Raw genomic sequence first — 14,230 nt, forward strand, 5'->3', positions numbered from 1 at the left:
CACGGAGGGCAGATGCTCCTGTGGATGGTGCTGGATTGATAGGAATACTGCAGTCCACTGATACAAATGCACAAATAGTTTATTGGGCTGCAACTTCCTTTTAGCAGCTTTATCTGCCCACCCCCCCAACCCCCTGAGGGCTAGACACTTCAGAATCACAACTGGATTCTTGGAATTCTAAAAAGCAATTATAGGCCATGTTAAGCACTTTAGGGGCACGGAGTCCAGGCTATATTGCTTGCACCTTGCCAGCCATTGTCATACAGTGGCACTTTGGGGGTGCGGGGAGGACAGCTGGTTAATTGCTGATTTCATATCAGGCTGCATGTCAGTCCTGGGCTATCGAAAGCAATTTTCACTGTTATAAATTAGACCTAAATTGAGACAGTATTTTATTTTTCTTTATTAGCCATCTGTTTGTCTATGATGCAAGGAGCAATATAATTTGGGCTGTGCAGCTGCTGTGTTGATTATGGGCCTCTCTTGCAATGATGGAACGAGTGCTGTCAAGCTGGACTAGGTACAAACCAGGAAATGGACCCAGCGCTCCTTCCATCCAGGGAAAACGTTTAAGGCCCTAGGAAATCATTGTGGCAGAAGCTGCCAGCCGATGTGTCTATTAAAATCCAAATTTCTCATGTTTGGATTTACCTATTTGTTGGTCGACTACGAGCATTTAACTGCCAATACAAGTGTTTAGCCACTCGTGCAAATTATCTGTTTTTGTGAGCGGAACAACGTTGGAGGGAGGGGAAATCCCTGCTCCCAGGAGCTGATAAGACAGGTTCTGTATGTCCCTTCCTTGCTGGTACATTGTTCACTTGAGTGGACCGTACGGTAGGCTGTTAAATTTGTGTTTTCTCATACTTCCTGATAGGTGACGGACAATTCATTTGATCACCTAGATGACTAATATTTCTATCCACCAACCCCCCTGGCATCTCCAGTTAAGTGGATTGGGTAGCAGGTTGTGGAATGACCTGTCTGTGCTGGAGAGCCACTGACATTACAGATACACAGTACTGAGCAAAAGGTCTGAACTGCTTGTTAAGGCAAGATTACTCTGTACTTTGAAGTGGACCAGAGTAAGAATGACTTCACCTTTAGAGGAGTCTTTATTTTTACACTGTAGCATAGCTGCTAGGAGGGACGCAGGTGGCGCTATGGTCTAAACCACCAAGCCTCTTGGGCTTGCTGATTGGAAGGTTGGTGGTTCGAATCCCCACGATGTGGTGAGCTCCCATTGCTCTGTCCCAGCTCCTGCCAACCTAGCAGTTTGAAAACATGCCGGTACAAGTAGATAAATAGGTTCCGCTGTGGCGGGAAGGTAAGCAGTGTTTCCGTGCACTCTGGTTTCTGTCAGGGTGTCCCGTTGCACCAGAAGCGATTTAGTCTTGCTGTCTAGATGACCCGGAAAGCTGTCTAGGGACAAACGCCGGCTCCCTTGGCCTGAAGGCAAGATGAGTGCTGCCCCCATAGTCACCTTTGACTGGACTTAACCGTCCAGGAGTCCTTTACCTTTTACCTATAGGAGGCCCTTCTTGAGAAACACTGTAAAGGCAACCTTCAGCAACCTGCCCTGTAGATGTTTTGGACTATGATTCCCATCACCCCCGGCCATCATAGCCATGCTGACTGATGCTTGCGGGAGTTGTAGTCCCAAACTTCTGGATGGACACCAGGTTGGCGAAGCAGGTGCGGATGAATCTGTCACTTTCCATCTCTCTGTTTCTATTTTTCCAACCTTAAGTTCAGTACAGTCATACCTCGGGTTAAATATGCTTCAGACTGGACATTTTCAGGTTACGCTCTGCTGCGACCCGGAAGTAATGGAACACGTTACTTCCGGGTTTCGCCGCGTGCGCAGATGCTCAAAATGACGTCATGCGCATGCACAGAAGCAGCAAATCGCAACGCACAGATGTGGGTTGCGTTCTACTCAGGATGTGAACGGGGCTCCGGAACTGATCCCGTTCGCATCCAGAGGTACCACTATACTCTACATTTCCACATCAGTTTGCAATTTAAAAAGAACAAGCACTCATGAAAATTCATCAACATTTTAGTGCAACATTCTCCTGGTGTACACATTTTTGCATTCAATTTTGCATAATATGCACATTTTTACAAGCAAATTTCCCCAATTAATGCATTTTTAGTATGTTTTTTTCATTAATAGTGTATTTTTATGCACACTTTCCCCTAACATATGCTGCATTTTTGTCCACGTTAGTTGGTTTTTAGAACAGCACCACAACTTTCAGAGAAGTGCAAAATTCACGTTAGCTGTGCTTTGGTTCGTGTATTGTTTTAGGAACTGTGATTTCGACAGTTTCATATTAATAGGAGAATCTCCACCCCCCCCCCAGCTTTAAGGCAATTCCTGCCCCTGAGCGAATTCCACACTTTAAGTAACGGTATCAAATCAGATGAATCTGTATTTACATTTTGCAGTGTTTCCTTACTGATATTTCCTTGATGCATTATGAGAAGATTTTAATGCAAATTTTGCACCAATGCTCCTCATGTGAGGTCTTAGGATTTGCATCTGTTGCAAGTAGCGCTTCAGATATAGAAGCCCACAAGAAAGATGAATGCTTTGTGGTCATTTGACAGAATCGTAATCAGAACACAGTTTACTGCCTTCCTGTGCTCAGCCTCTCATGTGGAACGCAGCTGTGCTGTTATTTGTTCTTGATTTGTAGTTCACTATGCACCAGTGAAAAGGACTTGGAGATTAAAAATGGGAGATGAGAAAACAGATGGAACTGAGTGGGGAGGGGAATTAGTAGGGGGAGGAGAGAGCACTGTGGTACAACATGTGATTCAGTAGTTGGGGAGAAGCTCATACTTTCTGAGATTATAATAATAATAATAATTTATTATTTATACCCCGCCCATCTGGCTGGGTTTCCCCACTCTGGGCGGCTTCCAACAAAACACTAAAATACAATAGCCTATTAAACATTAAAAGCTTCCCTAAACAGGGCTGCCTTTAGATGTCTTCTAAAAGTTTGGTAGATGTCTTTGACATCTGGTGGGAGGGCGTTCCACAGGGCAGGCGCCACCACCGAGAAGGCCCTCTGCCTGGTTCCCTGTAACTTGGCTTCTCATGGCGAGGGAACCGCCAGAAGGCCCTTGGCGCTGGACCTCAGTGTCCAGGCAGAACTCGCCCACTTGACTGATGCGGTTTCCTGCATCCTTCTGTATGCCATGGGAGTGAGGCCCATATCATGGCAGGTTGAGGGAGGCTGAAATCTAAAATGTTTAGGATATTAATCCATGACTGACTGAGTGTGTTGTCCAAGAGTTGATGGTCAAGGAGAAGAGACAGTTGACCTTTTCTTGAGGAACGTTTTTCTGAACTATGGTGTGACCCTATATTTTGGGGTTTCTTTTGGATCTTAACTTCTGGCTTGTCCTCTGGGTCTAATTTGCTTTTAGTGACTTCTTGCATGGGCTCCTTGGCTCACACCAAAAAGCTGCCCACAGTCCAGTCCTGACATCCTGCTTGCATAATGAGGAAGTTGATGAAGCCATCTTCCCAGATGTCTCTATGCAGGAGACAACAAAATGTTGAGAAATAAGATGTTATCCAAAGCAGGACATTGTGCCGTTGAGTGTATTCCCCATTTGAACCGAGCAATCTCCTTTGGGGATATGAATGATAGCTGTAAAATTGTGAGGAGGGGGGTCAGAGTGGATCCTACACTCAGCTAAACATGTATCAGTTGTTTAACCTTCATACCTCAGGGATTCCTGCGGAATTTGATTTGAATGACTCTTGCCTTCATCAGCTGCAGGGAGAGAACTGGCCCTTTGCGTCTCTGGATGAAGAAATGTAACAACCGAAAACCGGATTGTTTGAGATCACTGTCATCTTTTCCCTTTTCATAAATAGTCTTCTGAGTCACACCTCTAAACTAGGTTGCATGGGTATACTTCAGGGCAAGATCTGGCTAGTGCAGCAACCTTTTGAGGCATCTTCTAAATGCATTCCAAAGTGAAGATGTAATTGTCAAAAATATGACTGTGGGTAGCATGTTTCATTAAGGTGTCCCATGCCAGAATATCACATGGATGCAATTACGACTTTCATAACTGTCTAGCATTGGGAGCCGAAAGGGAGGGGTTTTTCCTAAGTTTTCCAGAATGTGACTTGATCGTAAAATTAAAAAATGTTATATTGCTTTATTTGAAATACTTTTTTATTATTAAGGTTTGAATAATGGTCTTGTTGAAGTCATGTTTGTTGGTTAATTACAGTTCTACAAAATGCAAGCTTGTTTTGTTTTTAGTCCTTTATCTGCTGCTAGTATGTATGGGAGATATATGCCCCCAGAATCTTTCACTACACACATAGGCTCCATGGCAGATTAGGAGGTACAGAAAAGGGGATTATGGGTGAGTGAGTGAAAATGGTAGACTTGTGACTCATTTTTCTCCTTGTTTTCTCCTTCTCCCTTCCTCTTCTATCTTCTTAGGCAGGATTTTGGATTTGAAGACTGGGACAGTGAAGAAAGAGGGCCAGCAGTCTTCAATGAGAATGTGCATGGGATCGAGGCGGTCGTTCATATGCAGAATGAGGTATACACTTCTGTTCAAACATGCAGTGCTTCATTGCTTTTCGTGTGCCTCCAGATGCAACAATATGGTGGAATAGCCTCCAGTGGAGATTAGCTGCAAAATATTTGGGTTTTTGTTGTTGTTTAGTCATGTCCGACTATTCGTGACCACATGGACCAGAGCACGCCAGGCACTCCTGTCTTCCACTGCCTCCCGCAGTTTGGTCAAACTCATGCTGGTAGCTTCGAGAACACCTTCCAGCCATCCCTTCCTCTGTCGTCCCCTTCTCCTTGTGCCCTCAATCTTTCCCAACATCAGGGTCTTTTCCAGGGAGTCTTCTCTTCTCATGAGGTGGCCAAAGTATTGGAGCCTCAGCTTCACGATCTGTCCTTCCAGTGAGCACTCAGGGCTGATTTCCTTCAGAATGGATAGGTCCGATCTTCTTGCAGTCCATGGGACTCTCAAGAGTCTCCTCCAGCACCATAATTCAAAAGCATCAATTCTTTGGCGATCAGCCTTCTTTATGGTCCAGCTTTCACTTCCATACATCACTACTGGGAAAACCACAGCTTTAACTATACGGACCTTTGTTGGCAAGACTTGATGAAAATACTGCAAGGATTTGGTGGAGTTCAATTGAGTGGCGTTGCCAATTTGCAGTGGTAAAATTTAGATTTGTTGTTCTGACCGCTTTTGCCTCTTGCTAGGCCCACCAGTTGTGTGTGGTACCCAGGAGGGTTGAAAAGGGTTCCCCACCTCTGTTTTTAACCGGAGATCCCTGGGACTGAACTTAGATGCATGCAAAACAAATACCCCAATTTCCCTCCTGTGGGATTCCCATAAACACATGGATGTCCATTGTAGAAAGCAAGAAGAGAGGCATTTCCCTAGACCAGCAAGGATTCCTATGAATTGTTCCTCTAAAAAAACAAATAAACTTCTAATAGGGTTTCATTGGACAGCAAATAAAGTCCACAGACTTTCCTGCAGACCCTTGGGCATCCAGATATATTGATGGGTATCTTCCCTTGAATTCAGCCTGTGCAGTAAAATACGGGGAACATGAATGCTTGGCAAAGTTAGGGGTCTATGACCCCATGATAGACCTGCAGATCTGCAAATGTTCTCCCTCTTACGTGGCCACCTGACCTTTGTAAAAGGTCAAAGGATCAGCTCCCAGCATCTCCAAGCTGCAAACTGGACTAGTGAGAGGGTGTGGCATGGTCAGGAAAATTCAGGGACATTGGAGGAAACTCTGGGTTGGCTCCACTGCTGCACTATCACTGCCCTGACCTTGTCTCTACCTTGCAGCAGCAACCCCTCACCACTACCTGCTCCTTCCTTGCAGAGCTGCTACCAGACAGTACAGCCAGTGCTGAGTTAGATGGACAAGTGGCCTGGCTCAGTATCACAAGTCAAGTTTCCATTCAAATATGAATCTCCATATTGGTGGTTCAGCAGGCCATGAAAAAGAGGTCCAATCGTTGCTTTCGATGTGCAACGAACACATCATTTTACGAAGGTGGATTTTTGCCAAGCCATGAGTAGCATGTGCTGTTCAGTGAACTCTCTGGTGCCTGCTTTCATTACCACGTCAATAAATCTGAATTTTGCATTTTTCTGCCATTAATAAAAGAACCAACAGCTCATATCCTTTCTACAGTCGTGTTTACCAGAACTTAATTTTCCCCTGTACTTCTCCAGGAGGAAAAAAATGATTCAAATCAACCACCGGAATGTGAGCCTTTGTGTCACCCTAATGTGTGACTATTGAAACCAGCACTTTAGGGCCCAAACATTCCACAACGGAATGGAAATGGGGGCTGTGTTTGTCTTTCACAACAAACCAATGTTGTTATTTAAAAGCATGTTGAAAGGCAAGAGGAATTAATCACCAACTAATTTTAGCAGATGAGCAAATCTGGAGAACATCTTCATTTTGCAATTTTCAAACATTTTAGGTGACTGCCTGTTAAATGTTTTATTGTCTCGGTCAAATTGCATTTGCAGTAATTAAACATCCCATGGGTCTGTGGGTTATGATTTAGCCATTCTTTGGCTTCAGAATATATTTGGGATTCTTTTACTCATTCTATCTCATACATTGTTTTTTTCAGTTTGAGGTGCTGAACATCATCATCACAATCATCATCATCATTTAGTATTTCTTAGATTTCTATACCACCCTTTATCTAACGATCTCAGGGTGGTGTACAACATTAAGAACATTATTTAGGGAGTGTAATAATATAAAACATTCAGAGGAAAATACTAGGCAGCATAATGAAACAATAATAACAACAACAGTCTCTCCCCCCCCCTCCAGGCTATAGATTATTTTATGGCCAAAGGCTTGAGTAAAAAGGAATGTTTTTGCCTGGAGCCTAAAGACATGTAATGATGTTCTTATGTTGTCACCCTCCAAACTTCTGGGGGAATGGGGACATAGAGAAGGGCCTTGGATGACAAGTGCAGGTTCTGGGTTGGTTTGTATGGGGAGAGGTGGTTCTTCCTGCTGGCAGCCATTTTGTATCTTTCCAGAATCATAAAATTGTAGAGTTGGAAGGGACCCTGAGGGTCATCTAGTCCAACCCCCTGCAATGTAGGAATCTCAGCTAGATCATACATGACAGAGGACTATCCAACCTCTCCTTTTAAAACCTCCAAGGAAGGAGAGTCTGCCACCTCATGGGAGTCTGTTCCATTACCAAACAGCACTTACTGTCAGAAAGTTCTTCCTGGTGTTTAGGAAGATGTTTAGGACAGTACAAAGGGGAAAGAAGAGGTGACAAATATTCAGAGGAAGTTCTGTAAAGTCACCTTATTCTTTTGCGGGGCTGAGGTGGGGAGAAGGCAAAGAAAGAAAGAGAGATCTCGGAAATTTCCTCAGAAATAAATGTCTTCAGATAAATTCCAGCTCAGCTCTAGTTGAAAATCCTTGTGGTGTGCGCTCTCCAAGTACTGGAAATGAACTTCTATGAGTTGTTATATTTACTGGTCAGTCTTGCCAAACAGTCAGCCACCTGGAGATAAAATCGATCCCTTCCAGGTGACCATCGAGAGGGAGAATGTTTGCAGATCAGAAGAGTCTTTTGTTTTCATTCAGCTCACCACAAAAATGACTAACGCAGGCATAGGGCTTGTAAAAATAATGATTGTGGGCTAGTAAAAAAGAATCGTGGGCTAGGAGCTCCTTTACCAAACTGCTGTTGATTGTGCAATTTTTATTTCACCCTTTTTCTTTTATGAGTTACAGTTTTCTGGTGTGTGTTTCCCTACCCCTCCCTAATTTGAACAATTGGAACATCCAGGGCAGCCTGGTATCTCCAGAAACCGTTCTGAACTAAACATACTGGTTGGGCCTGACAGAGATCCCCATGTGTGCTATACATTCAAAGTACTATTATACTGATTTAAAAAGTCATGGCTCGCCCACAAAGAATCCTGGGAACTATAGCTTCCTAACTATAGGTTGCTAATAGCCTCGCAGAGCTACAATTCCCAGAGCTCCTTGGGAAGAGGGATTGATTGTTAAAGCACTCTGGGAACTGTAGCTCCGTGAGCGCAAAGGGGGTCTCCTACCAACTCCCAGTACTTTTAACACACTACAGATCCCAGGATGCTTTGGTGAAGCCATTGCTATTTAAAGTGGCACAATACTGCTTTAAATGTATAGTGCAATGGGCCTGAAGCTATAGTCCAGAACATTTGGAAGGCAGCGGGGAACAGGTAAAGGGATAGACAGTTTCAAGGAAAATAGGCTACAGTTCTCAATCCGATTAGGTTTGCTAAAAATCGTCTACCCCAAAAGATTCCTGACAGCATATGCCATATAGGCCTCACTTTCCCCCCAAATTCTGACTGTGAAAAGTTAAAGTGTGGCTTAGATTTGCGACCTTACAAAAATTGGCTTTTACGATATCGCTGCTGAAACAGACATACGGTAAAATGGAACAGGCGTGAGTGCCTGCAGAATTTTAAGGGGGCTGCTTATATTCGGGTATTGTCTCCCCCCCCCATGAATTTTAAAGGTGTGGCTTATATTCGGGTGCGGCTTACATTCAGGCCGATAAGATATTGTCTCTCCCCTTCCCTCTGCAATCAAGTGTTTTTACTCAACTCGTTGATGTGGTGGTTTGCTTGCAGGTGTGGAAATGCCCCACTGGATCACTTGCCTCTAAACAGAATAACCACCATGCGAAAAAGATACAGGTAGGTGTCTTTCCTTCGCTGGTTCGACATCCGGTTGGCTGTTTTGTTAGGTCTCCTCTTGGGACCCTGGGGAGTTGTTGCTTTTCAGAGTAGACATTTGGGTAGCTCCAGACTTAGCCACGCTTAGAGTAGTCCTCTTGGAATCAGTGGGACTTCATGTGCAAGTTAAGTCACATTGAATTCAGTGGGCCCCCTTCTCTTAAGGTTGACTCAGAGTATGTTCACGTTTGCAGCTTAAGACACAGCGAGGTCATTCCCACCCCCTGCATTTGAAGCAGGGTGGATTTGATTTACATCATGATTTAAATCACAATTTAAATCACGATTTAAATCACTAGTCAGTAAGACTTGATTTAAATCTCTTTTTTTAACAGAGAGACTCATTATTGCTGGTATAATCTTAATATTTACACTGTTACTGTTGATATTTGGACAACTTTTCTGCTGTACTTTATTGGAAGGAGAAAAATAATCATTCCCTTAATAACAATTTGAACAATTTATTGAACTAAAACAATAACATTGTAGCATACCTATCCATGTTTGCTAACTGATGTGGTTAAACAATTTAAAAACACCAACAAACTAACCTTAGGCTGAGTTTTAGCACACATGAAAAACTTAAAACAAATTCTTGTTTCCTGATGAATATAATGTAACTTAAATAGAAAACTCTCTTTAGAAAGATGGTTCCTCCAAAACCATTTTATTTTAAAAATCCGATTTAAATTAAAAAAAAGAATTTAAAAAATAAAATAAAAAACCATTGATTTTTATCTGCCCTTATTTGAAGCCGCATATTCATGGTGGTGTTCAGATCAGAGGTGGGGCAGGGATGCCTTCCCCTGGTGTTCATTACTGCTTTGGTTCTTCTATCCAGATGTTTTAATGTATTTTAATCTTGTTTTTAAGTTGTATTCATTCAGCTTGTTTTTATTATTGGTTGTTAGCTGCCCTGAGCCCGGCCTTGGCTGGGGAGGGCTGGAAATAAATAAATAAATAAATAAATAATAATAATAATAATAATAATAATAATAATAATAATAATTATCCCTGCAACCCGTGTGGAACTCCTAGTCATCAAACAGCCACCTACACTTCTGCACTCTTCTGCGCATGTGTCTCATGTGTGCACATTGCCACTTAATCCACATCCAGTTTTCTATTTAGACTGAAGCTGGTTTGAAGGGCGGGCAGAACCCCACATCAAACAGCAGTGTTTCTCAAAGAACTTAAGAGCTGATTTGGATTGGGACTAACGTCGTATGAACGTGGCTTCTAAAACTAGCAATGGGAGCACACTGAATGTGGAGTAAGTGGTAATGTGAACATTTGGATCCACCCCAATATTAGGCTACATGGTGATGTGATTCGCAGTAAGGAAGGCAAGCTCATATGGGCCGTTACTGCTGGCCAGTGATCATATTTGCGCGGCGAGGAAAAGAGTGTTAATTGCTTGATATGAGGAAGCTAAAGAATTCAGTAACTTTGCCAACGTGCTGATTTAATTTTAGCAGAGCAATTGAGCTAACAATTGGCAAAAGAGTGGAATTACAATGAGCAAAGAACTGATCTCATGCTCTCACTCTGCGTTCTAGTGAGGACTATGATTCTTTCTGGTGGGGTGTGCCTGTTCCTTTAATTTACACAGCTCTGCCTGCACTTTTAATTAGTACATTTAAGTACATTTAATTAGAAATATTTTTTTTTTAATGCCAGTGTGTTACATCCCTATTTAGGTAGATAAGACTTAATCTTATACACTATCCAGGTGTTCATCTTTGGAGTGAAATCAGTGAATGAACTGGGAGGAAGGGCGATGAACACCCTTTCTCCATCCTATGCCACCGTCTGCTCTGGGGAGTCTGTTCTAATTGTATACTGGTTATTAAACTAGTGGCTCAGTTCAACCATCATGTCAAACCATGGTTAAGGAAGCTTTAAGGTTTGGCATTACGCCTGATATAGAAATGAAATTAATAATAATAATAAATCCACAGTTTGCAGTTGGCCAACAAATTCAAATTGAAAATAGTGGCTTGAAATAAGTTTGCAAACCATGGTTTGGCTTGATTCCTGAATTAACAAACTATAGTTAAGGCTGTTGCTCCACTTCCAGATGTCACTGCAAGTGCTGATTAGAGAGAGAACGGAAGCAGGCAAGCAGTTGTAAGTCATGTTCAGGGTACTCAATTATGGTTAGCACAAACTATGGTTCAGTGTGAATTGTGCTAGTGCTGCTGCAAAGGTCCTTAAATGAAAACTTAGGGCTCAAAATTGAGAAGGGCATAATTCAGCCTCCCACTGAGGCAATGTTGAGGAGCGTGAAAAATTACTTGGATGTTCGTAATGGTGGGGTATACAGAAGGGATAACATAATTTGAAGATGGATGCTGTTTGGCCTTACTGTGGCAATAGCAACAGTCCTCTTGGGTTTGTTTGGGGTTTTTTTTAATGCTTCCTTTGAGCTCTGTCAATCACAAACTTAATGATACAAGTGTGGTTTATTTCCATTTAGGAATGGCCTTGGCCCAGTGAAAGAAGGAGAGGCCCAATATGCCGTGGTCCATTGTACTGGTTACATCAAAGCCTGGCCTCCGGCAGGTAAAATAGGCAAGGCACATATTTAATTCTTTCTCTATGAATGTTTTTGGTTTGGGGAGTGTCTCCTTATGTTCTGCTGAAATGGATGGGAGCACATCCATGCCCAGACAGCCTTATACCTCTGACCACTCATCATTCTCCTACTACCACTCCCTGGGCTCTGAACCTTCTTCCCCCGGGGGTTGCCCAGCCGGTTCCTCCCACCATTCCTCCGTACCCAGCCAGTCCATAACATCCCCCTTTGGCTTCCATCAAGGACCCCTGCTAATCACAATAATGAGGCGCTGTTATGTTGTTTGATGGGGGGGGTTGACTTTTGTGGGTAGTGTTGCTTTTTTTGGGTCCATGTTATATTTGTTTTGGATTTCCATAGGTGTTTTGGGGAGAGGGTTCTAAGCATCACCTTCTGTGAAATGGCAATTTCTTGGTGCTCACAATGGTTTATTAGATTTCCAGATGTGCCCCTCGGCCCCCAAAAGGGTTGGGAATGCCCTGAGTCTTCTCAAGAAGTTTGAGGGCTTCCATAGCCAAATGTCCCTGATTTATTTCTGCCAGTTGAATCTAGGCAGGTGTTACAGCCCAACTCAAGAGCGTAACCCACCCAATGCTACTTATTCCCATATATACACTCTGCCAGCTTGTTTTGGTTCCCAAGGTGGGGGAAGCTTACCTGAGGCTCCAGGCAAGCAATAGCAGCACAGCATCTCCTTGTGCGATGAAAGTAGCCTCCTCCATGCTGCTTCCAAAACCATAGATCCTTGCAATGTCTTGACATTGCAACATCTCCTTCCTCTTGGGACTGGTGGGGGGTGAACTTCAGCTCCCATCTTCACTGCCCGAAAGTGCCAATGGCAAGGGGTGATGGGAGTTGTACTTTGGAAGCTGGGATCTGAGCTGTCACACACACACACACACACACACACACACACACACACACACCCTTTGAGCAGGGATGTGTTGGCAGGCAAGTGCATGGGGAAAGAATTGGGCCTGGAGGTGGCAATGGGAAATCAGTTTGGACAGTGAAACGTGACCAGAGTGGAGAAGGAATTGAGCTGATGGGTGGGGACCCTCGAATGGCCCAATCAAACATGGAACACCCCTCTCCCCAAAGGGTTTTTGATGTTTGATTGGGCCCCCACGAAGGACTCTGATTCATTTTCAGGGCAAGCAGCCTGCAGCTCACCCATCCTTATGGGCAGGTCAGCTCTCGTCATCCAAGCTTTCGGATGGGCTCAGTTGGGTTTTTCTTTGGAAGAATCTGGCATTCCAACGGGATATTGTAATGCATGCAAATGAAAGAAGCAGTCCAGCTGCACAGCCATGCCTTGGCCCTCTGTCTCCAGCCCAGCAGCCACCTCTGATGCTGAACTGGTGTGGAAATGCAGAAGTTTGGGATCTAGCTGTGGTCGCAGTTCACACCGTGCAAAACCCTGTAACAGTCATGGGTTCACTGCCCCCAAAGAATCCTGGGAACTGTAGTTAAAGGCGCTTCCACACACTGAGCTCCAGTTCCCAGTACCTGTAATAAACTACAGGTCCCATGATTCTGACTTATAGGAGTGTTTGAACGTATGGTGCAGGTGTGGCTTAAGTTATAGTAGTTCAGGGGTAGCCATCAGGTTGCTGTCTTAGATGCTTGGGGCTGTACTTCCCAGAATCTCTGAATGTCAGGTATGCTGGTTGGGACTTGTAGTCCACAACCTCTGGAGGGGTACCCCATTGACCACTCCTTAATGAGACCATTCTGGAGGGAGAGGAATTAGATAAACACAAGGCTGCTGTTTCTTCAGCTTCTCGCTTGTCGAGTTTGACCTTGTTTCTTCAACACACAACAGCCATTTATCTCTGATGACAAACCAGTATTGGAACTGAGTGGAGCTCGGCAGCTTGCGATAACAGCATTTGGGGGGGGGGGTGCTGATGAGAAAGAGCATTGCATTTTGGCCAGAACAGGCCTAAATGAACTGGGTAACTTCTGTGTATCCTTGTAGACAGCTCGAAAGCACCCAGTTTGAAGTCAGTGAGAGTTTTGCCTTGCAATTTGCTTCAGAACTGATGCTTTTGAGCATCAAACCCCCCTAGGACGTCCTGTTCCCTCTCAGTCTGACTCGGTACAAGACAGTGCCCAGTGTTCTGGCCGAAACACACTGGGGAAGGTGCTGTAGCTCAGTGGTTAGAGCATCAGCCTTGCGTGCAGAAGGTCCCAGGTTCAATCCCTGGCATTTCCAGGTAGGGCTAGGAGTATCCTCTCTCTGAAACGTTGGAGAGCCCCTGCCAATCAGGGTAGACACCACTGAGCTAGATGGGCCAATGGCATGACTCGGTATAAGGCAGTTTCCGATGTTCTGGCTGAACCACATTGGGTATCAATAGAAATGCAGTACAGTGGTACCTCGGGTTACACACGCTTCAGGTTACATACGCTGCAGGTTACAGACTCCGCTAACCTAGAAATATTACCTCAGGTTAAGAACTTTGCTTCAGGATGAGAACAGAAATCGTGCTCCGGCGGCGCGGCGGCAGCAGGAGGCCCCATTAGCTAAAGTGGTGCTTCAGGTTAAGAACAGTTTCAGGTTAAGAACAGACCTCCGGAATGAATTAAGTACATAACCCTAGGTACCACTGTACGCTTCAGCATCTTGAAATGAGTTATGCTTTTTTCTATTTCCCATCAGATGCTTCGCTTTTCTGTGTCTGTGTATGGACATTTTAGAATAATAGTATAATATAATTTGTAGAGTTGGAAAGGGACCGTGAGGGTCATCCAACCGCTTGCAATTCAGAAATATTTTGCCTAACGTGGGAGCTCAAACCCATGACTCGGAGATTAAGAGTCTCATAACCT

The 14,230-nt window shown here is 44.0% G+C and overlaps 1 protein-coding gene across 5 annotated transcripts in view; it reads left to right on the forward strand.

Annotated features, from left to right (window-relative positions):
- Positions 1-14,230, forward strand: part of ARNT2 (aryl hydrocarbon receptor nuclear translocator 2) — a 146,814-nt gene that overhangs the window by 70,395 nt on the left and 62,189 nt on the right. For 4 of the 5 annotated variants that reach the window (XR_014519135.1, XM_083475337.1, XM_083475339.1 and 1 more), the window contains exons 6-8: positions 4,485-4,587; positions 8,713-8,778; positions 11,297-11,391. Coding sequence is in view for 4 of the 5 variants with exons in the window: in XM_083475337.1 (XP_083331463.1) it covers positions 4,485-4,587; positions 8,713-8,778; positions 11,297-11,391 (264 nt within the window). In the remaining variant the exon portion in view is untranslated. The remainder of the gene's footprint in view (positions 1-4,484; positions 4,588-8,712; positions 8,779-11,296; positions 11,392-14,230) is intronic. The other variant, XM_083475338.1, reaches the window with a different exon arrangement.

The sequence above is a fragment of the Podarcis liolepis genome (genome assembly GCF_965112155.1).
Source record: "Podarcis liolepis genome assembly, chromosome: 14".
Classification (NCBI taxonomy): Eukaryota; Metazoa; Chordata; class Lepidosauria; order Squamata; family Lacertidae; genus Podarcis; species Podarcis liolepis.